This window comes from Thalassophryne amazonica, unplaced genomic scaffold, assembly GCF_902500255.1.
Source record: "Thalassophryne amazonica unplaced genomic scaffold, fThaAma1.1, whole genome shotgun sequence".
NCBI lineage: Eukaryota > Metazoa > Chordata > Actinopteri > Batrachoidiformes > Batrachoididae > Thalassophryne > Thalassophryne amazonica.
In genome coordinates, this window is record NW_022986231.1 from 371,845 (window position 1) to 394,062 (window position 22,218).

General features: G+C 43.0%; 1 protein-coding gene across 2 annotated transcripts in view; it reads left to right on the top strand.

Moving 5' to 3' along the window:
- Positions 1–21,560, top strand: part of LOC117505612 (signal transducer and activator of transcription 5B-like) — a 255,380-nt gene extending 233,820 nt beyond the window's left edge. For both annotated transcript variants that reach the window (XM_034165193.1, XM_034165194.1), the window contains 2 exons: positions 13,516–13,623; positions 19,241–21,560. In XM_034165193.1, coding sequence (XP_034021084.1) covers positions 13,516–13,623; positions 19,241–19,364 — 232 coding nt within the window. In that variant the 3' untranslated portion in view covers positions 19,365–21,560. The remainder of the gene's footprint in view (positions 1–13,515; positions 13,624–19,240) is intronic.
- The last annotated feature ends 658 nt before the right edge of the window (positions 21,561–22,218 follow it).

The window sequence follows — 22,218 nt, forward strand, 5'->3', positions numbered from 1 at the left end:
GGCCATGGGGGTCAGGTGCAGAGAGGATTGGGTGGCAGTTGAGGGCGGGTGGCCTGGCGGCCCGATCCGTGCTCATAGCCCCTGGTTGTTGGGACATGGAATGTCTCTTCACTGGGGATGAAGAAGCCTGAGCTTGTGCGGGAGGTTGAGAGATACCGACTAGAGATAGTCGGGCTCACCTCCGCGCACAGCTTGGGCTCTGGTACCCAACTCCTGGAGAGAGGCTGGATGCTCCACTTTTCTGGCGTTATTGCCCACGGGCAGAGGTGGAGAGCTAGGGTAGCATTGCTCATTGCTCCCCAGCTCAGTCGCCATGTGTTGGAGTTCACTCCAGTGAACGAGAGGGTCATGTCCCTATGCCTTCGGGTCGGGGACAGGTCTCTCACTGTTGTCTCGGCCTATGGGCCGAATGGCAGTGCAGAGTACCCGACCTTCTTGGAGTCCCCGGGAGGGGTACTAGATAGTGCTCCAACTGGGGACTCCATTGTTCTCCTGGGGGATTTCAACACCCACGTGGGCGGCGACAGTGAGACCTGGAAGGGGGTGATTGGGAAGCATGGCCTCCCCGATCACAGTTTGTCCATCACGAACACCATGTTCGAGCACAAGGGTGCCCATAAGTGCACGTGGCACCAGGACACCCTGAGCCGGAGGTCGATGATCGACTTTGTAGTCGTATCGTCTCACCTTCGGCCATGTGTCTCGAACACTCGGGTGAAGAGAGGGGCTGAACTGCCAACCGATCACCACCTGGTGGTGAGTTGGAGCCGCTGGGAATGAAACTATGAAAATGAAACTATAACAGGTATAGACATGGGGGGAGGGTTTACATAAAATAGCCGGTCAGACCTGGCAGGCCCAAACGTATTGTGAAGGTCTGCTGGGAACGACTGGCGGAACCCTGTGTAAGCAAGGTCTTCAACTCCCACCTCCGGGAGAGCTTCTCCCAGATCCTGGGGGAGATTGGAGACCTGAAGTCCGAGTGGACCATGTTCTCCACCTTCATTGTTGATGCAGCCGCTCGTAGCTGTGGTCACAAGGTCTAAAAGGGCACACGAAGGAAGAAATAGTGAAGGAGCCTTAATGGTGAGGTGTTCCCATGTGTGCTGTGGGGACGCGTGTAAAGGGCCTTTCACACTGAAAGTGTCAGAAGCGTCAGCAGCATCAAAAATCGGTCTAAAAAGTATTATTTTCAATGAGACGCATTGCTTTTTAGACGCATCAGAAGCATCGTGTCAAAAGCCGAGCTAAAACGACGCTTCTGATGGGAGCACGTATTGCTGCTTGTCGGCAGGCTGATGTGGTCAAAGTTCAATCCAATCCAACTTTCGACGCGCTGAGCCATGACGTAGCTTTGCGCTGTCCAATAGGAACGACGCGTCGGGCCAAAACACGGAAGACTAGCGGCAAAAACCAATGATCTGTACAAAGCAGATCGGTGCAGAAACCACTGATCTGTACAAAACAAACGTGTCACAGGACTGCTCATTTATAGAGCAGTTTTCTGAAGAAAAATCATTGGAAATGTTTTCTTCTTGTTGTTTGTTACCTCAAAATTTCTGATTGCTGCTAAAAAAAAGTTTAGAACACTTGTAATTAAAATAGATAAATCAATAAATGGGTCTTTAGAAACCTTTCATCTGGAAATTAAAACCACCTGTTATTTCAGATTAGATAATTTCTTGTTTAACATAAGGAACCTTGGACATTTATTTTTAGACAAATAAAATAACATGGAAACTTGTACATTTTTTTTTTTAAGTCTGGTAAATTATATCTCATTTCAACCAGAAAAACAGACACTAAAAATAAATACAAATGTTTATTATAAGTGCAACAGGAAATAACTGCAGTGTGATTGTAAAGTAGGATTTCTGTGACATAAACCTCATGATGAATTTTTTTTAGTCATTTCAACTTGTACTTAATTCAAGCCTGCACCATTCCACGGATTCTTGTCCTTATTAAACTTTATCAAACCGTGTTTCTCACCATCTTCCCTCTGTCTGATTGTTGCTCCATGACACAGACAAGTATCTTAACAGCAGGCACACAGCATCACCGTAGCAACCAACCAGTCCTGCTTTGTGACAACTGTTGTAACAGCCACACTTTGAGTGAGGTATTTTTTCTCTGCTGAGTTCCACGCATCTGAGGACACTGATTTGTATCTCTCATACAGATCAGAGTCTGCGGACTTATAAAACTCCCCCCCACAGATCTGGAATTCCGTGGATCCGTGGAGTTTTCTCAACCCTGTCATTCGTGGAGAGAAGCCATTATCTCTGTAATTCCAAAGGAGGGGAGAGATGAGCTGGAATGCCCCAGCTACAGACCAGACTGTTCATAGCTATTTTAGCCAGATGTTTAGAAATAATTCTGCCAGAAATAATTCACTGAGATCAGATGGGATTTATAAAACAAAGACAGACGCAAGACAATTTTCGGTGCATCTTATTGCAATATGTAACCAAAAATCTGGTAGAAGATGGTAATTGTGGGAATTGATGCTGAAAAAGCATTTGACTCTGTCAGGTGGTGTTTCGTATACAGAGTGTTGGAGCAGTTTAATTTCCACAATACGTTTATTCAGGTCATACAGGCACTGTATAAACCGACAGCTAGGATCTGGATTTGTGGGAGTCTCATTAGAATGAGGTTGTTGTCAGGGTTGCTCAGCGAGTCCTCTTCTCTTTGCCGTTTTTTGGAACCCCTGAGCAACTGGATAAAACAAAATGAAACTATAACAGGTATAGACATGGGGGGGGGTTTACATAAAATAGCCCTTTTTGCAGATGATGTATTAGTACAACCCCAATTCCAGTGAAGTTGGGACGTTGTGGAAAATGTAAATAAAAACAATGCAATAATTTGCAAATCCTCTTCAACCTGTTCAATTGAATGCACCACGAAGACAAGATATTTAATGTGCAAACTAATAAACTTTATTATTTTTGTGCAAATTGTGCTCATTTTGAAATAGATGCCTGCAGCACGTTTCAAAAAAGTTGGGACGGGGCAACAAAAGACTGGGAAAGTTGATAAATGTTCAAAGAACACCTAATTGGAAACAGGTGAGTGTCATGATTGGGTATAAAAGGAGCATACCCAAAAGGCTCAGCTAGTCACAAACAAAGATGGGGTGAGGATCACCACTTTGTAAACAATTGTGTGAAAAAATAGTCCAACAGTTTAAGAACAATGTTTCTCAATGTTCAGTTGCAAGGAATTCAGAGATTCCCTCATCTACAGTCCATAATATAATCAGAAAATTCAGCGACTCTGGAGAACTTTCTACACATAAGTGGCAAGACCGAAAACGAACATTGAATGCCCGTGACCTTCGATCCCTCAGGCGGCACTGCATTAAAAACCAATATCAATGTGTAAAGGATCTTACCACGTGGGCTCAGGAACACTTCAGAAAACCATATTCTGAAGTGCATTCTCAGACTGCGTTGACTCTTGAACTCAGACGCAAATTGGATGACACCTTGGTGCTGATACGTGCCTTGCAGTTGAAGCTAAAGGTTTCAGAGGTCAGTGAATATTCTTAATTCAAAATTAGGAATATTCTTAATTCATAATTGGGATTTGACTGAGTGAGTGAAACTGTAAAAATAGTGTTTTTCACTGCTCGGCTGCAACACTACAGGCATCAAGGTCAAGGTCTCCAGAGGAATTTATCCAGGCTCTGGTGAGATTATTTGGCTGCATTCTTAAACCCACAAGCACAATAAACTGACAGACTTACACATGGACCGAAGCATGCTCCAGCCTCTCCTCTTATCACTCTTCCTGCCCCTCCCTCCCTGCGGCAGGCCTCGTCCTCTCAAGCTGGCCTGGCGGCCTGACTTGACAGTTGCAGCGGCTACAAACACACTCGCATTGCCTCAATTTGGAAACGGACTGTTTCAAGTTTAGTGCACATAAACAATGTCAAATGTATGTGTGTTGTCCTAATTCTGAGGTGTGCCATTATTACGGTAAACAAGTAATAATTGTAGATCAATTGCTGCTGTATGCGGAATGTGTGTGCGGACATCTCGTTGTTGTAATGACAATGATAATAAAAGCTATCTATCTATTTTCAGTTAACACAGTTCGTCGATACATCTACAAGTGCAAGTTAAAACTACCATGCAAAGCAAAAGCCATACATCAACAACATCCAGAAATGCCGCCACCTTCTCTGGGCCTGAACTCATTTGAAATGGACAGACACAAAGTGGGAAAGTGTGCTGTGGTCTGATGAGTCCACATTTTGGCGGGTCCACAAATTGTTTTTGGAAATTATGGATGTCGTGTCCTCCGGACAAAAGAGGAAAAAGACCATCCAGATTGTTACCAGCGCAAAGTTCAAAAGCCAGCATCTGTGATGGGGGTGTGTTAATGCCCATGACATGGGCAACTTACACATCTGTGGTAACACCATTGATGCTGAAAGGTACATCCAGGTTTTGGAGCAAGACATGCTGCCATCCAAGCAACATCTTTTTCAAGGACATCCCTGCTTGTGCTGTGGCGCACAAGGTTGGGTAGGATAGCTTTGAAATGTAATCCAAAAGTAATCAGATTACAAGTAATCCAAATGTATGTACTTACATACATTTAATCCACATGTATTCTTTCAAAGTAATCCTACCCAACCTTGGTGGTGCATTATGAAGCGCAAAATATTACAGTGGAGATCCCGGACTGTTGAACAACTGAAGTCATACATCAAGCAAGAATGGGGAAAAAAAATTCCACCTACAAAGCTTCAACAATGTGTCCTCAGTTCCCAAATGCTTATTGGGTGTTGTTAGAAGGAAAGGTGATGTAACACAGTGGTAAACATACCACTGTCCCAGCTTTTTTGAAACGTGTTGCAGGCATCCATTTCACAATGTTTTTATTTACATTTTACACAATGTCCCAACTTCATTAGAGTTGGGGTTGTATATTTGTTGAGCCCAAACACTTCCCTTACTGCACTTATGGCAACCCTCACAGACTATTGCCATCTATCAAGCTATAGAATAAATATACAAAAAACTCAGGTTATCACTTTCAACTATCGACCAAGCCAAGCGATTGGGGACAAATCCAAGATCAATCGGGACTTAAATTCAATAAGATATTTTGGAGTTAATCTACCTCAAGATTTAGAACAATTAAAATCCATCAACTACAATCCATTGATCAATAGAATCTGATGAATCTGATCTGATGTTGGCAGATGAAATCTGATACCATGTATGAGTATTATACCAAGAATGGAGGTGATAAAACAGGTTTTTTATCACCTCCATTGTTGGCATAATACTCAGTGCAGCATCTGCAGTGATGCGGTTGCTGTATCGGACCGTCATGGTGAAGAGACTGCTGAGTAGGGGGGCAAAGCTCTCAATTTACCGATCAATCTACGTTCCGATCCTCACCTATGGTCATGAGATTTGGCTCATGACCGAAAGAACGAGATCGCGAGTAGAAGCGGCCGAGATGAGTTTCCTCCACAGGGTGGCTAGGCGCTCCCTTAGAGATAGGGTGAGGAGCTTGGTCACTCGGGAGGAGTTTGGAGTCAAGCCGCTGCTCCTCCACGTCGAAAGGAGCCAGTTGAGGTGGCTCGGGCATCTTTTCTGGATGCCCCCTGGACGCCTCGCTGGAGAGGTTTTCCGGGCATGTCCCATTGGGAGGAGGCCCTGGGGAAGACCCAGGACACGCTGGAGGGACAACATCTCTCGGCTGGCTTGGGAACGCCTTGGGATTCCCCCGGAGGAGCTGGGGGAGGTGTGTGTGGATTGGGAGGTCTGGGCGGCTTTGCTTGAGCTGCTGCCCCTGCGACCCGACTCCAGATAAAGCAGAAAAAAATGGATGGATGGATGGATGGAGGTGATAAAAATCAATGTACTGCAGAGGCTTTTGTACCTCTTCCAGAGTCTGCTGGTGGAAACAACAGAATGAATTGAGGGAATAGGATAAATGATTTCTAGATACATCTGGCAGGGGCAGAGACCGAGGGTCAGGTACAGAATGCTGCAGTTACCTCCATCCATCCATTAAAGGAGAGCTACAATTTCCCTGCCTAAAGAGCTATTATCAAGCAGCACAAATAAAAATACTGCTGAATATATACAATCCTTCCTACTCAGCAAGACAGGCTATAATTGGGACCTCAACTTGAGACATATTAGAGAAAGAACAAACCCATGGTTGGATACATCACTGAAGATTTGGTTTGAATTAATTGTGAAAAATGACTTGACAATACATGTTTTGCAGTTTAAATTTATTATAAATAACTAAATAACTCACTAATAACCATCCAACGTACATCGGGCTTCCTTCACTCAGATTGGCAGTTGCTGTGTTGCATCACTCAGCATTTAGGTAAAACATGCTTCTCTATCTATTTTAGCCACACCTAGCTGGCAGCATAGTGATCAGTGTCTCTTGTCGCAAGAAAACGCCCACTGTGACTAAAACTGAATGGTAGCTGGTCGCTTTGCCTCTGTTTCTTGTAGGTAATGGAAATGGAAATGCTAAATGGACTGCATTTATATCGCGCTTTTTCATCTGCATCAGACGCTCAAAGCGCTTTTCAAATAATACCTCACAATCACCCCAATGTCAGGGTGCTGCCATACAAGGTACTCAGTACACCGGGAGCAACTAGGGGATTAAGGACCTTGCCCGAGGGCAAAGTCAGGCTGGGATTTGAACAGAGGATTCTCTGGTTTCAAGCCAAACGCTTAACCACTAGACCATTACCTCCTCGTAATGTGACCAAGGCGTGATTGGGGTCCCATTCATGCTTGAAAGCACACTAAACAATGCTGTCTGAACACCCTCTGCTGGACAAACTAATGACACCGTTTCCAACAGTCAGAGTATTTTGTAAATTGTGCCGGTAAATCCATTCATTATCTGGTGTCACCACCATTTGCCTCATGCAGTGCAATACATTTATATAGAGTTGATCAGCAGTCAGGCGCCATCAAATGTGAGCATTTGCCCACAAGTTGGTTACAGTGATGAACTGCAGTCAGGGGAAGACCCCGATGAGGACAGTGAGCTTGCAGATGAGCTTCCCTGAGATGGTTTCTGACAGTTTGTGCAGAAATTCTTTGGTTCTGTAAACCGATTGTTGCAGCAGCTGTCCGGGTGGCTGGTCTCAGACCATCTTGGAAATGAACATGCTGGATGTGGAGGTCCTGGGCTCCCACACACCGAGTCTGGCATGCTACTGCACCTAGGACACACCTGGGCATTTTACAGCCTGCGGCCGTATCCGGATCCCTTTGGCTGACTCGGACCGGCCGCTGATACCTTGCAGTTAAGGAATACACTTACTATTCTATCAAGTTAATGTGGGTGACCTTCGTCCACCTCCCAAGCCGTTTGTGGCCGGGTGTATGTCCCCTCCGGAGTATAGCAGAGCCTGGCATGGAGCGATCGCCCCATGTCACTCAGCCTGGTACTGCGCCATTGCTTAATGCATGGTACAAAGCCTGGCACAGATCAATCACCCCGCACTGCACAGCCTGGCACAGCGCCATCACGTTTGCCACACAGCGTGCTTGTGATCCTTGGGGAACTATCTGTCGAGACAGTGACAGAGATGGTGGACAGTCATGGATCCAGCGCCGGAGACTGTTTGGTTTTATTCCCACTTTCGGTCCTGTGATCATGAATGTTTCATTTTCACACTCATGCACTGTTGGTGTGCAGGATTTTCGGTGATGGGAAAGGTGCAGATCATTTGTCCACCTTTTTCTGACTTTTTGACTTTTTCTCCTTCTTTCAGCTGTCCTCCTGTCGTTGTGTGCCTTTATGACTGAAGTAAAACCGCATTGCTTTTATTTTGAAGCCTGTTTTCTTCTCTCTCTCTCTCTCTCTCTCTCTCCTCTCTCTCTCCTCTCTCTCTCCTCTCTCTCTCTCTCTCTCTCTCTCTCCTCTCTCTCTCTCTCTCTCTCTCTCCTCTCATCCTCTCTCGCTCTCTCTCTCTCTCTCTCTCTGAAATTATTAATCCAATCATAAATCATCAAAAATGTCCACTCATTCAAGTTCAAGTTTATTTGCCATTTGCAGCATTAAAACCATATTGGAAAAATGGTGCAAGGAGCTCAAAAGTGCACTAGCAAGACATACACAAACAATAAAAAAACATAAAAGAACATAAAAAATTCCATAAAAACGACAAAGCCACAAAATAATAAGATAATTAAGATACATTTAAAACTAATCAAAGAGTGTTGATCATTGCCACAGCTTGTGGGGAAAAAACTTTTTCTATAACCTGATGTCCCACATTTAATAGATCGATAGCGCCTACCCAAAGGAAGAAGCTCAAACAGGTCCCTGGTGGGATGCAGGAGATCTTTAGTAATAGCCAAAGACCGGGACTTAAGCCTTTTTTTGTAAATGTCCTCCAGGACAGACAGTTCCACACCAATAGTTCTACTGGCTGAACGAACCACTCTATTCAAAGCCTTTCTTTCTTTAGCAGTGGAATTTCCAAACCATGCAGTTATAGCATTTGTAAGAAGACTTTCAATGCAGCTGTGATAAAAATTAAAGAGAATATTCTTGTTCAGAGTGAATTCTTTCAGCTTACGCAGAAAAAAAAGCTGTTGAGAGTTTTTATCAATTTCGTTGGTGTTATAATCCCAGCTCAAGTCATCAGATAAAAACAATCCCAGAAATGTAGTTTTCAACTGTTTTCACCTCAGCACCATTTAATATAATGGGAGCATAAGATCTATTTTTACTGAAGTCAACAACCAGCTCAAAAGTTTTTGCAGTATTTAACTTCAAATTGTTTTCCTCACTCCAGGAAACCACGTTTTGCACTTCAGATCTATACAAAGAGTCATCATGAGAAGAGATCAAACCAATAATAGTTATGTCATCTGCATACTTAATTATCAAATTATTATGAAAGGACGCAACACAGTCGTAAGTGTACAAAGTGTACATCAGTGGGCTTAAAATACAACCTTGTGGCGAGCCAGTATTAACAATAAGTTAATCAGAGACACATCCATTGATCTTGACTCTTTGTGGTCTTCCAGTTAAAAAACTAAAAATCCATTTGCAAACGGCATCACTCAAACCCAAAAGTCTCAGTTTATGGATGAGCCTTGAGCTATAGTCAATAAAAAGCATTCTAGCCTGGGATTTTTCCTTCTCCAGATGTTTGTACACTGAGTTCAAGGCAAATGAAATAGCATCCTCCACGCTTCTTTTCTGTCTGTATGCAAACTGGAGTGGATCAGCAGACACAGGGATCTGGGCTTTAATGTGCTCTAGCACAAGACGTTCGAAGGTTTTCATCAACACAGATGGGCGCGACTATAGGCGCGACTGGCCTATAGTCATTTAAACAAGTAATAGGTGACTTCTTAGGCACTGGAATGACAACTGACCTTTTGAAACTGAGTGGAACAGTACAGCACCTCAGAGACATATTAAAGAGGTCAGTTAAAACAGGTGCAAGTTGCTCTGAGCACAGCTTTAAAACACGAGGAGGAATACCGTCCGGCCCAGGCGCCTTCCTGACCTTAGACCTGAACAGGGCCCTCCTTACATCCTTCTGTAAAATCGTGAGACCATTTTCCTCATCGCTCACCAAAAAGTCCACTCACTCCCTTTCCAAGGTATCAAAGCGACAATAAAATTTGTTTAAATTGTTAGGGAGAGAGTTACCAAAAGTAACCATGTGGGCCTCTCCTGGGCCTCCAAGAGGTGATGTCACTCAATCCCTTCCACATCTGTTGTGGATTGTCCTCTCTAAAATAACTCTCAATCTTTTCACCATAGGCCTGCTTAGCAGCTTTAACTGATCTCTCAAAAGAGTATCTGGCCTGCTTATAGGCATCGACATCACCAGAGCTGAAGGCTCGAGCATGTTCCTTTAACTTCATGTTCATGTCTGCGTTAAACCATGGTTTTTGACTTCCCCGTTGTTTCACAACTTTCTTTGGAATACAAGAGTCAATACAGAAGTTTATATATCCAGTAACAGTCTCGCAATATTCATTCAGATCCTCAGATGGAAAGACAGACCAATCCGTAGCATCAAAACAGCCTTGCAATTTTAATTCATTGTCCTTAGTCCAGCACTGTACAGTGCGTGATATAGGCTTAACATATCTACTCCTCTGTATGTACGTAGGAAGAAGTAGAATTGAGGAATGATCAGACCTGCCAAAAGCTGGTCTCAAAGTAGACCTGAATGCGGATTTCGCATTACTGTAACAGTGATAACAGTTTGTGTGCCTCGGGTGGGATGTTTCACATATTGATAGTAGTTGAGAAAGACAGACTTGAGATTGGTCTTGTTAAAGTCACCAGCTACTATAACCACTGCGTCTGGTTTAGAGTTCTCACATTTTAATATAATGTCACTCAGTTCATCTAGAGCCACAGAAGCGTCCGCACGTGGATGTATGTACACTGCGCACAAAAACATCACTGCAAACTCTTGAGGGAGATAAAAGGGGCGGCACTTCAGGACAAGGCATTCTAGATTAGCAGTACACGTTTTATTGACAATAACAGTCTGTGCACCAAAGATTATTAATAAGGAAACACACACCTCCTCCTTTTGCTTTCCCGGAGTGCTCTTTCGAATGATCCAAACGATGGACAGAAAATCCCAGACGCTGAAAATTAGAATCCAGTATGTTACTGTGAAGCCAAGTCTCTGTCAGGCAGAACACGGAGCAGTGCCGAGCCTCACGCTGGGTGTGGATGCGGCTTAACCGGTCATCCATCTTGCTGGGCAGAGACTGAACATTTGCCAGGTAAATTGAGGGGACTGGGATCCTTGTCGGATGGCTGCGTAACTTAACAAGCAGTCCTCCACGCTTTCCACAGTGTCTGCGCTTCCGCCACTGGCGACCTGTGGCATCTTCGCTTGGAAGCTCCGGTCTCCGGTATACATGGCTTAACTTTCGCCCAGCACCTTCGCTTCGCTCCCCACCTCTGTGCCCCGACTCCTGGCCCTTCGTACGTCGAGTAGGGCATGTATGAAAATCACTGCACCTCAGTTCAGGAATCACGAGTCCAAGCATTATGCCAAATCTTAAGAAGTACATCCCGGTCATATTTAATTGTGGCAAGTGTTTCTACAACAAGAACAAACAACAAAAAACACAAAGTGCACAAGAAAGAACTTGCTACGGCGCCTTCTCTCGGCACTATCTTGGGCTCATGCTGAAAAGAGAGAGGTGGATGCAGAAGGCTGAATTTTGATGAAGTTTAATAAATCCAGGTACAAGTCCTCTGTCACTGATGATCATCTTTCATCTGTGCTTCGCATTTGATACACTTGTTAAAGATCAACAGAGACTAGATTTATCTCACTAAAGTAAGTCCCTTCGGCTGCTCCCTTGTTTGCACTCGGGGTCGCCACAGCAAATCCAAGGTGGATCTGCATGTTGAATTAGCACAGGTTTTATGCCGGATGCCCTTCCTGACGCAACTCCACATTAACATGGAGAAATGCGGCAGGGGTGGGATTTGAAGCCGGAACCTTCTGAACTGAAACCAAGCGCATTAACCACTTGGCCACCACCCCTACTAGATTTATCTCACTGAATAAGAAAAAGAACTGAAAAACACAAAAATGTAAAAAGTTGTCGAAAATACCACAGTTCTTATCACGCACAGACATAAGAACGAGTGTACTGGGATACTTTCCTCTCTTTTTCTGCACAGTTCAGTGACAATGATATTGTGACTTGCCTTTAATATCTGGTTTACAATGACAGTTGTTGTGATGTCTTCAGAAAGCTAAGAACCTCCTTGTTCCAACAGTAAGTTTCAGTTTAAACAGTATATTAAACTCAAAATGTGTTTTGGGGTCAATGTGACTGAAAATGATCACAAATGTAATGATTCAGAAATGTTTCACATTTTGTTCACTATTGTCTTGGAAAATTGAATTGAATAAATTACATTTTTTTAAGGTAACCTCTTTTTTATTGCCTATTCAGAACATCTACTTTGTCATAACAATGGTACTTACTGCTTTTTATATAGGAATGAAATTATTGTGCAGACTTGACTTTAGCCTTTTGGCCCGGCCCTCCACAATATTTTCTGTTTTCCTTTTGGCCCTTTGCAAAAAATAATTGCATAATAATTGCATACCCTTAGGTTATTTCAGAGCATCAGTAGCAATTCAAATTATTGCCTCATTTCTGCTTAAAACTGACTTTAGAATGATTTAAGAGGTTTTACTTTGTCATCTAATGGTTAAAGGACATGTCACACATTTTTTAATGTCCCAGTTAGTAAGACAGCATAAAAGTACTCATGATTCTCACTCTGAGCATTAGCAGGTGCATTTCCGGAAAACATCTCACTCTGCAATTCTCAGCATTTTTCGGTGTGTCACACACATTTTTGAATGAGCAGAAACATCCCAATGATTGACTCACAGAGGGAAACGAACCTGCTCAGTCTGAAAACGAAGCTTCTGAGCTTTCGTTCGAACGTGACTGCTCGGATTTACAGATGATTTACAGACAGGAGACAAAATACTTCACCCTGAAACTCTTAACTTTTGAGTGTCGGATTTTGGAACCTAAAATGTGGCGACGCACTGTTTGTGTGGATGCTGGTTACTGAAGCTGTGTACGTGGACATGTGACATCTCCATGACACTGTTTTTAACAGACTTCCTGACATGGAGATGAAATTGTTACACTGGAAAAAGTCAGGATACATTATTTACAGGAGTTAATGGACTTTACGTGCAATCCTGAGAGAACTAAAGGCGGAGCAGCAGCCGACAATCGTGCGTGTGCACATGCGTGTTTTTTTTTTTGTTTTTTTTTTTTTTTTTACTTTGAATGTGACTTTGGAGCTGGAATGTGCATGTGTGCATGCATTGTGCAGCTGATGAGAGGCTCCTGCTGCTGTGAACGTGAACGTCTCCACGACGTTTTTTCCCTGGCAGCAGTTGTAACACAACACTCATAATTAATCGTGCTCAAAGCTGATCCTCCAGCAGAGATTGTTATTGACAGGCTGCGTTTATGGCTCAGTGCCTGCAGGTGCACTGAATCTTCTCAGGGCTGCTGCAGTTTCACACTAACACAGCTTGAAGGAAAATAGAATTTCCGTAAATGGACTTACAAGTGCACATCTACCAGGAACTCCTGGTAGATGCGCCTTCATATTGAGCGCTACTTCAGTCAACACCTTGTATGCTTCAGTATTTCTGACTTTTTGAGTCACAAATCTACGCTCTGGTTTCTCCAAAATACTGTTTCCTATTAGGAAGGGTTCAGAACTAAATTTTCAGTCATCTTCCTCACAAAGGGAAGACTTACCTGATGATGTCCTTGTCCAGATGAGGTTTCTTTGATATGGCCCTTCCACGTCTGATGAAATCTTAATTATTGTCAGCACAGTACAACTAAAGGACTGTTGGATACTGGGTTCAGGGTACATGATGTGCATCTGCTGTTCCTTCTTTGTTTTTGAATGTCATCAAGACCCATTTGTGTTGTTCCTTAGATTCACAACACCCAAGGCAGAACCCAGTGTAGGAACTCCCACCTTTATGGACCAGACACCTTCTCCCTCTGTTGGTCAACCCAGCTCCTTTGGTGTCTACCCTTCGATGTAAGCACACTTTTAATTTTCTTGCTACCCAACATAAGATCCATTCATTTGGATCTGGCCAAATGGTAGTGTGAGTATTTTTAGCTTGTGTGAAGTAGTACAAAGTAGAAGTACTGTGCAGGAGCCCCTGCTGATCCCTGAATTCTGCAGCATGAAGGAAATGAGCGTCTACAAGTCCACCTGAACTTCGTACCAGTCCAGCCAGGACCAGTTTCCAGCTGGGTGGACTGGAGCAGTGTATATACAATGTTTGCTGGGTGTCGCCACATCCCCCACCTTATGAAACTGCCCAAGGTTGTGATTGACACGTTAGCGTTTCTGAGAAATAGCCATCAGTGCAGATGATGTCCTGGTCCAGTTGGGTTGATCAGCTCTGAAGCACCTGTGTCTTGGACCTTGCTCATGTAAACACATCACATGGCCACATTGTTAGAGCTAACATTCCTTAGCAAAGCTGGAAGTACGCCTCATCTGGGTCACCTCAAACAACTGCTTATTTGACATCAAAAATGAATTCCAGTGGTACTTAAGTATTCTCCACAGGTACCTTGTACCAAAGTTGTCCAGTGATTAACTTTGGTTGCCGGTTAGCCTCACATCCCCCGGCCAATCCTCTGTGGATTTCCAAATGTCTGAGTTTGTACAGAGACTAATATTGTGTAACAATTCATAGGACTGATCTGGGCTCAGTGTAGCATTTTCCAATGTTAGATAAGTTGTACCAGTTTGGTTTTGGTTGGTCCACAAAAATCAAACCATTGCAGTGTCATCTCACATGGCTGATTTCAGATTATATCCGGGTAAATGTGTAATTCTTTCACACCCAGATTTCAGCATGAAACCTGGTCAACATGTATCAAAAAGGAGGAGGACTTCAGCATTCCAAGAAAAGTCCTGCTTTCATTTAAATTAATCCAGCAGGCTCATGAAGACGTACCTGGAGTAGAAGTACTGTTCAGGAGCCCCTACTGCTCCCTGAATTCTGCAGCATGAAGGAAATGAGTGTCTACAAGTCCACCTGGACTTCGTACCAGTCCAGCCAGGACCAGTTTCCAGCTGGTTGGACTGGAGCAGTGTTTTGTCCAAGTACACAGACAGGTAGCCTGACGCATGTACCTGCAGCTGTCTGTGGGTTGGTAGTCCAACTCCTGTGCCACTTGCCGCTTGCTCTCTGTTTTTTGTGCGCACATTTAGTCAGCTGGGCCAGCCTTAGAGCCAAATCAGCGGTGAAAGTACAACCCCAATCCCACTGAAGTTGGGGCGTTGTGTAAAATGTAAATGAAAACAGAATACAATGATTTGCAAATCCTCTTCAACCTATATTTAGTTGAATACACCACAAAGACAAGATATTTAATGTTCAAACTGATAAACTTTATTATTTTTGTGCAAATATTTGCTCATTTTGAAATGGATGCCTGCAACACATTTAAAAAAAAGCTGGGACAGTGGTATGTTTACCACTGTGTTACATAGGGATGGGTACTGATAAGATTTTATCAATATCGATACCATTATCGATTCCGCTTATCGATCCATTTCCTTATTGATTCCCTTATCGATACCTCTTGTGAATTTTCTGTGTACTAAAAGTAGGCTTTACAGGTTTTCTATGTCAACAACATTGTATTTATGTGTCGACGCGGGTTGAGGAGCGGACCTGTGTCTGACTGAACCCAGCGCTAAATAACCAGAAAGCGGTTCCAAAAACAAAACAATTTTATTTTCCCCTCTTGTGCAGTACTCAGTGTACAACATAAAATAGGGTTTGTCTGGCGGAGTGAAGGACGGCGCGCTCTCCAGCGTCCAAAGGGATCGAAGCCCGGCGCTTCTGGACTCACATTCACCGCCAAACACCCCCCAGGTGGACACGACAAACTGACTCTCTGTGAAGGATAGAAGAGGTGAGGTAAGTCAACAGCTACAACTAATATCCTTCAAAGGCACACACTATCAGCAACACATTCAGGTCTGAATTTAAGCTTTATGTAAATGAGCAGCTTCTCACAACAGGTGGAGGATCATCAGTCCGCATGCCACGGCCGTGAGAATCGAGCTGCACAATTCTCATCAATGTTCAAATATACTGTGTAACAAAATACCAAATTACTATTAACACTTATTCAGACAATCAATCACCTCTGATGTGTGCTGACAGCATGTGTCCCTCACCCGTCCTCCTTCACAGGCACGATGTGTCAAACCCAGGCGCGGTCCTCAGCGTCTCACAAACGAACGTCACAAGGTCGAGTTCCCGGCAATTCTGCTTGAATCATTCATGGCTTAAATGCAGAACGCCATCTCATTATCTGCTTCAGCTGAAAGTCTTTAAGTTTGCACGTGAGCATCATCCACAGGTGCTGCAAATCATGATGATGAGGGTGAAGGACTCTTCTGCCAGCACCTTCCCCACAGACAAAAACCAGTTTGCATACCACCTGGAGAGCAAAGAAAAGAAAACACAAAAACATCCAGCCAAGCCCCCCAACACACAACAGTATTGAGTCTAAATAAATATGAAGTTGGTCACTGGGTCCAGTGGATCGAAGTATTGCTTCATTGGTTCACGCTTCCAAGTGGAGTTGCGCTGCAGAAGCAGTTGATTACAGAGCCGCTGCAGGGTCAGTGTAGAGATAAAGGAATCGTTAAGAAAAAAGGCTATTGATATCGGTGGATCGAATCATCAACAGTACCCGAATGAACCGGTTCTCGATACCCAAGCCTAGTGTTTCATCACCTTTGCTTCTAACAACACTCAGTAAGTGTTTGGGAACTGAGGACACTAATTGTTGAAGCTTTGTAGGTGGAATTCTTTCCCATTCTTGCTTGATGTATGACTTCAGTTGTTCTCTGTTGTCATATTTTGCACTTTTATAATGCGCCACACATTTTCAATGAGTGGGCCAGTCTAGTACCCGCACTTTTTTACTACAAAGCCACACAGTTATAACAAGTGCAGAATGTGGCTTGGCATTGTCTTGCTGAAATAAGCCCTGCTGAAAAAGACGTTGCTTGGATGGCAGCATGTGTTGCTCCAAAACCTGGATGTACCTTTCAGCATTGATGGTGCCATCACAGATGTGTAAGTTGCCCATGCCATGGGCACTAACACACCCCATACCATCACAGATGCTGGCTTTTGAACTTGCACTGGTAACAATCTGGATGGTCTTTTTCCTCTTTTGTCCATGACACGACGTCCATGATTTCCAAAAACATTTTGAAATGTGCACTCATCAGACCACAGCACACTTTCCCACTTTGTGTCTGTCCATTTCAAATGAGCTCGGGCCCAGAGAAGGCAGCAGCGTTTCTGGATGTTGATGTATGGCTTTTGCTTTGCAAGGTAGAGTTTTAACTTGCACTTGTAGTGACGAACTGTGTTAACTGACAATGGTTTTCTGAAGTGTTCCTGACCCCACGCGGTAAGATCCTTTACACGTGCCGCCTGAGGAATCGAAGGTCACGGGCATTCAATTTTGGTTTTCAGCCTTGCTGCTTATGTGTAGAAAGTTCTCCAGATTCTCTAATCTTCTGATTACATTATGGCCTATAGATAATGGAATCCCTAAATTCCTTGCAATTGAACATTGAGAAACATTGTTTTTAAACTCTTGCTTAAGAACACAAAGTGGTGATCCTCGCCCCATGTTTGCTTGTGAACAGCTGAGCCTTTTGGGGATGCTCCTTTTATACCCAGTCATGACACTCACCTGTCTCCAATTAACCTGTTCACTTGTGGAATGTTCCAAACAGGTGTTCTTTGAGGCGTTCAACTTTCCCATCTTTTGTTGCTACCGTCCCAGCTTTTTTGAAACATGTTGCAGGCATCCATTTCAAAATGAGCAAATATTTGCACAAAACAAAAAAGTTTGTTTTTTGTTTATTGAATATAGGTTGAAGACGATTTGCAAATCATTGTATTTTGTTTTTATTTACATTTCACACAGCATCCCAACTTCATTGGAATTGGGGTTGTAAAATGGATACGATTTTTACGAACACTGTTCCAAAAAGGGGAGACCACAGATTACTGAACACTTTTCTGTATTACAGACATAGTGCTACTGTGTGTTGCTTTGTGTTACTGTGTGTTATTCTGTTACTGTGTCTTATTCTGTTGCTGTGTGTTAGGGCCTGGTCCCACTGGGGAGAGGATTGGTTGTGCATGAATTGAGTATACAACAGTTGGGCATTCGTTGTCGTCTGCAACAGAATTGGCCAAAAATGACAAATGTCTCAGTATGAATTACGGATATATTAATAATGTATAGCGAATAACAATCACAGATGCATAACGCATGTATTGAGGAAAGGGATCGGATGCATTGCTATTATCATGGAAGTATTATGGATGTACTGTGAATGCATTGTGCACGTGTCGCGGAAACAGTAATTGTACTGCGCATGCGCCATCTTTTTTGCGGTCATAAAAGAAGCGCACTCGGGCCACTGTTCACACCAACACCACAGCGACATGTCTACACAACTGATGTCAAAGAAGCAGGGGAGGAAGAGGCAGAAGGCTGCTGCTGATGCAGAAGAGAGGGCTCCATCTCCCACCCCACCTCCTCCAGCAGGCCACCCCCTGAAGCCACTGCTGTCGATGAGGTCCTGGAAGTCATTTCTGGACTGGGACAAGTTGATTGGTATGTTGTTGGATGGCTGCAACTCTCACACTACGTCTTTGGGGATCCATAACTACATCTGTACTTCTCCACAGCTGGACTGGCAATGACTGGCAAATATGTTGATTTCTGCCACATTTATATAGTACTTTGGGCTTACGTGAAGTATTTGTTATGCATTCACAAATTGTCCACAACTCAGATGCAATGCAGACATAATACTTTATTCGTGGCCAATCTGTATGCATTCGCTAAAAATTATTTTAGTTCATGATGTGGACATTTATATCCGTTTTACACATCGTCCCAGTCCGCTGCCATGCCGCAATGCCCAGTCAGTTGCAGATATCAGCGGATAACAGCAGATATACAGCGCATAGATTATGTATTTAGTTTGTATTGCGTATGTAAGGCAGATGTCATCTGCAACCAAAATTTTGTGTAGCTGAAAAATCCTGGCAACAGAAAAATGTGCCTCTGCGGACAGTTGCGGACATGTGCAGATGTCGGCTGACTTCATAGTGTGTTATTTCAACATGATCGACAGTTCAAATGAAAGGTTGAATTTAAATATGCATGAATTTTGAGAGTTTTGTTGTTCCAGGAGATGCTGAAAATGTATAATTAGATTAAAAAAAAAATTGGTTTCTGGCATCCCACAGGGCCCGAGACCTCGGCTTCTGGGGATCTATGCCCCCCAGACCCCCTGCAGATTTTCCTCCGATTTCACAGTTTTTATTTCACAGCCCTGTACTCTCTTACTCTGTTACTGTGTGGTACTATGTGTTGCTCTGTGTTATTGTGTGTTACTGTGTGTTACTATGTGTTACTGTGTGTTACTGTACTGGATGCAGTTTTTGTCCGACGACAGTGAGTCCTCACATTGTAGTTTTACAGACAAGGAGATTTTAGTTCCAGTGGACCTGAAACACTCTGGTTTTCTTTCATTTGTCCATTATAATGTAATGTTAAATCCTGTGTCCTCTCAGGAGTGATGCCATGTTGGATGCAGATGGAGACTTTGACCTGGAGGACACCATGGATGTTGCTCGCCATGTGGAGGAGCTGCTCCGTAGACCCATGGCCAACCAGTGGAGCAGCCAGCAGTCCTGAATCTGGAGGCAGAAGCACCTTCAGATCTTCTCCAGCTTATTGAACATTAACACCCACACCTATAATCCCAGACTGTCCTCCTCAGTCCCTTCAATAGATCAGAGCTGGATTTTTGGCTCTCCACAGGAAGTGAAGAAACCGCACAGATGGTCTTCTTGCCTCAGGGTGTGTGTGGAAATGGAGCTGCTGGCATTCATCTGTTTTTCCAGCAGTTTCCAAGCCTGGACTGTCGGTTTTTAAATGGATCACTGTTGAGCTGAAAGCGTGGAAAACTCGCACCATAACTATTCCATGCCATTTGTCTTTCTGGGCTTTTTCTTTTTTCCAAAATGAGAATGAAGTGACGGATAAAAAAAAAAAAACACGACACTGTGGCTGCTGTCCAAATGTTTCAGTGCAGCGGACAAAGAACTGGTTCCACAAAGTGCTTGAAGGCTGCATCTGGTCCGGTTAACTGCTCGTCTATCAGTTGATCCTCTGCCGCTTTTTCTGAGACAGAAATTAAGGCAGAATCAACAGCTGACCACATTATCTCTCTGCGTGGTGTATTTTTTTCTTCACCACATATATTGTGCATCAACACACACGCACTCTCAACACACACACCCCCATGTGTCCATAATCAGGTCGCGACGCACATCAGCGGCGACTCAAAATGTAAACTGTTTAATGTAGGTTCACGCCTCATTTAACTTTTTTTTTCATTCACAAAATATATCATCCGTGGTCGATTTGAAGACTCCTCCAGGCCAGAAAAAGTAACGGCAGGTGTTAATTAATTTGACTTTGGCTGTTCTGGATCTGGACTCTGACATTCAGTTTTCTGAGCAGTAAGCTGTTTTGGGAGTGATGTCACACAACCTAAATCAGCTTTTTTCGGCTGACAGCGTGACGTTACCAATGCTGCATTGGTCAGCGCAGCCACAGATTTTGACATCTGTCAACATGACCGAAGTCAAAATGAGGCTCCACCTCCTGCTGCCTCTAACATATATTTGTATAGATGTTACTTTCAGACTTTTTTCTGAACTGCACTCTAACCGTTGAGCATGATCCATGCTGTTAAAACGTATATGTTTAAGACAGAGTGTAATTTTTTAAAACCTTGATGATCCGCTGCCCTGATGGTTTTGCCAGCCGCTGTGCAGCACATGAATCGGCGTAGCCTCTTTGTTTACACAGGCTTCAATTAATTTTTTTTTTTTTGTAAGATGTAGCATAAAATTTAGTCTGTTAATAAAGTTGATTGAAATTTCTAATAGTGAAAATAATAAAAATTTGCTGTTTTTGAAAAACAAATCTGTAGAGTTTTAAATACATGTTCCACAGAGCAACAGTGCTGTCATTGTTCCATATTGGTTATTCAAGAAATATTTGTTTTCAATGTCGACTCCTGGGTTTAGCTGTAAGTCAGACTAAACGTGTCCTACTCATGCTGCATTCGAAAACCGTGCGTTTGCTTGATGAACTTGGAAAACGGTATAGATGCACAGGGTTTGTCTCATTGAGATCAAGTTCTCTTTTACAAGGGAGACCTGGACAATTAAGTTTCCAATCCACCTTTAGGATTGTGGATAACAGTGCTAACCACTAAGTCATCATGCCGCCTTGTCATTACAGGGAACATGAATAAGTTCTTACAGCTGTTTTTTGTAAATGTGTCACAACTATTGAAAACATATCTGCAAAAATTGCCAACCTCCCTAAAATATAAAGACTGCAAACATCACAGACAAAAACTGCAGCTCATGGTCATCCTGACTCTTGCTGGTCAGTTAATTTATTGCACAATACTATAATATGCAAAATGCCACAAAATAAATCAGTCATTTTGGTTGCAAAAAGCAAAACATCACAATATGGTGAAATCCTGGAGGGACTGATATTTGTCTCAGTACTTTGTGGGACGGGTTTGTTACCTGCACTGAAAAAAAAGTACTTGAACCAACTTGAGTTGTGTCGAAATTAAGTTAATAATGAATTTATTTAATTTCAAAGAACTTAAATTCATTTAGATGTTACCAATTGAATTCAATTAAGTTGGTTCTTTTTTCAGTGTGCATGTTTTTTAGATTTCTGCAGTTGTGTTTTATGGACTATAATGAGCTTTAATGATGATGAATGTTTTAGAGGAATGACTAACATTTTGGACCTCATTTTTGCTTCATGTTTAATTAAAAATACAAAACCTTGTGAGGTTACTATTTGGGTTCTTGGAGCTGATGTGAGAAATCCGTCTGTAATAAAAAACCTGCAGTATTTTCCACTTACCAACACTCGTGTACAACCCCTGGCAAAAATTATGGAATCACCGGCCTCGGAGGATGTTCATTCAGTTGTTTAATTTTGTAGAAAAAAAGCAGATCACAGACATGATACAAAACTAAAGTCATTTCAAATGGCAACTTTCTGGCTTTAAGAAACACTATAAGAAATCAGGAAAAAAAATTGTGGCAGTCAGTAACAGTTACTTTTTTAGACCAAGCAGACGGAAAAAAATATGGAATCACTCAATTCTGAGGAAAAAATTATGAAATCATGAAAAACAAAAGAACGCACCAACACATCACTAGTATTTTGTTGCACCACCTCTGGCTTTTATAACAGCTTGCAGTCTCTGAGGTGACAAACAGTACTCTTCATCAATCTGGCTCCAACTTTCTTTGATTGCTGTTGCCAGATCCGCTTTGCAGGTTGGAGCCTTGTCATGGACCATTTTCTTCAACTTCCACCAAAGATTTTCAATTGGATTAAGATCCGGACTATTTGCAGGCCATGACATTGACCCTATGTGTCTTTTTGCAAGGAATGTTTTCACAGTTTTTGCTCTATGGCAAGATGCATTATCATCTTG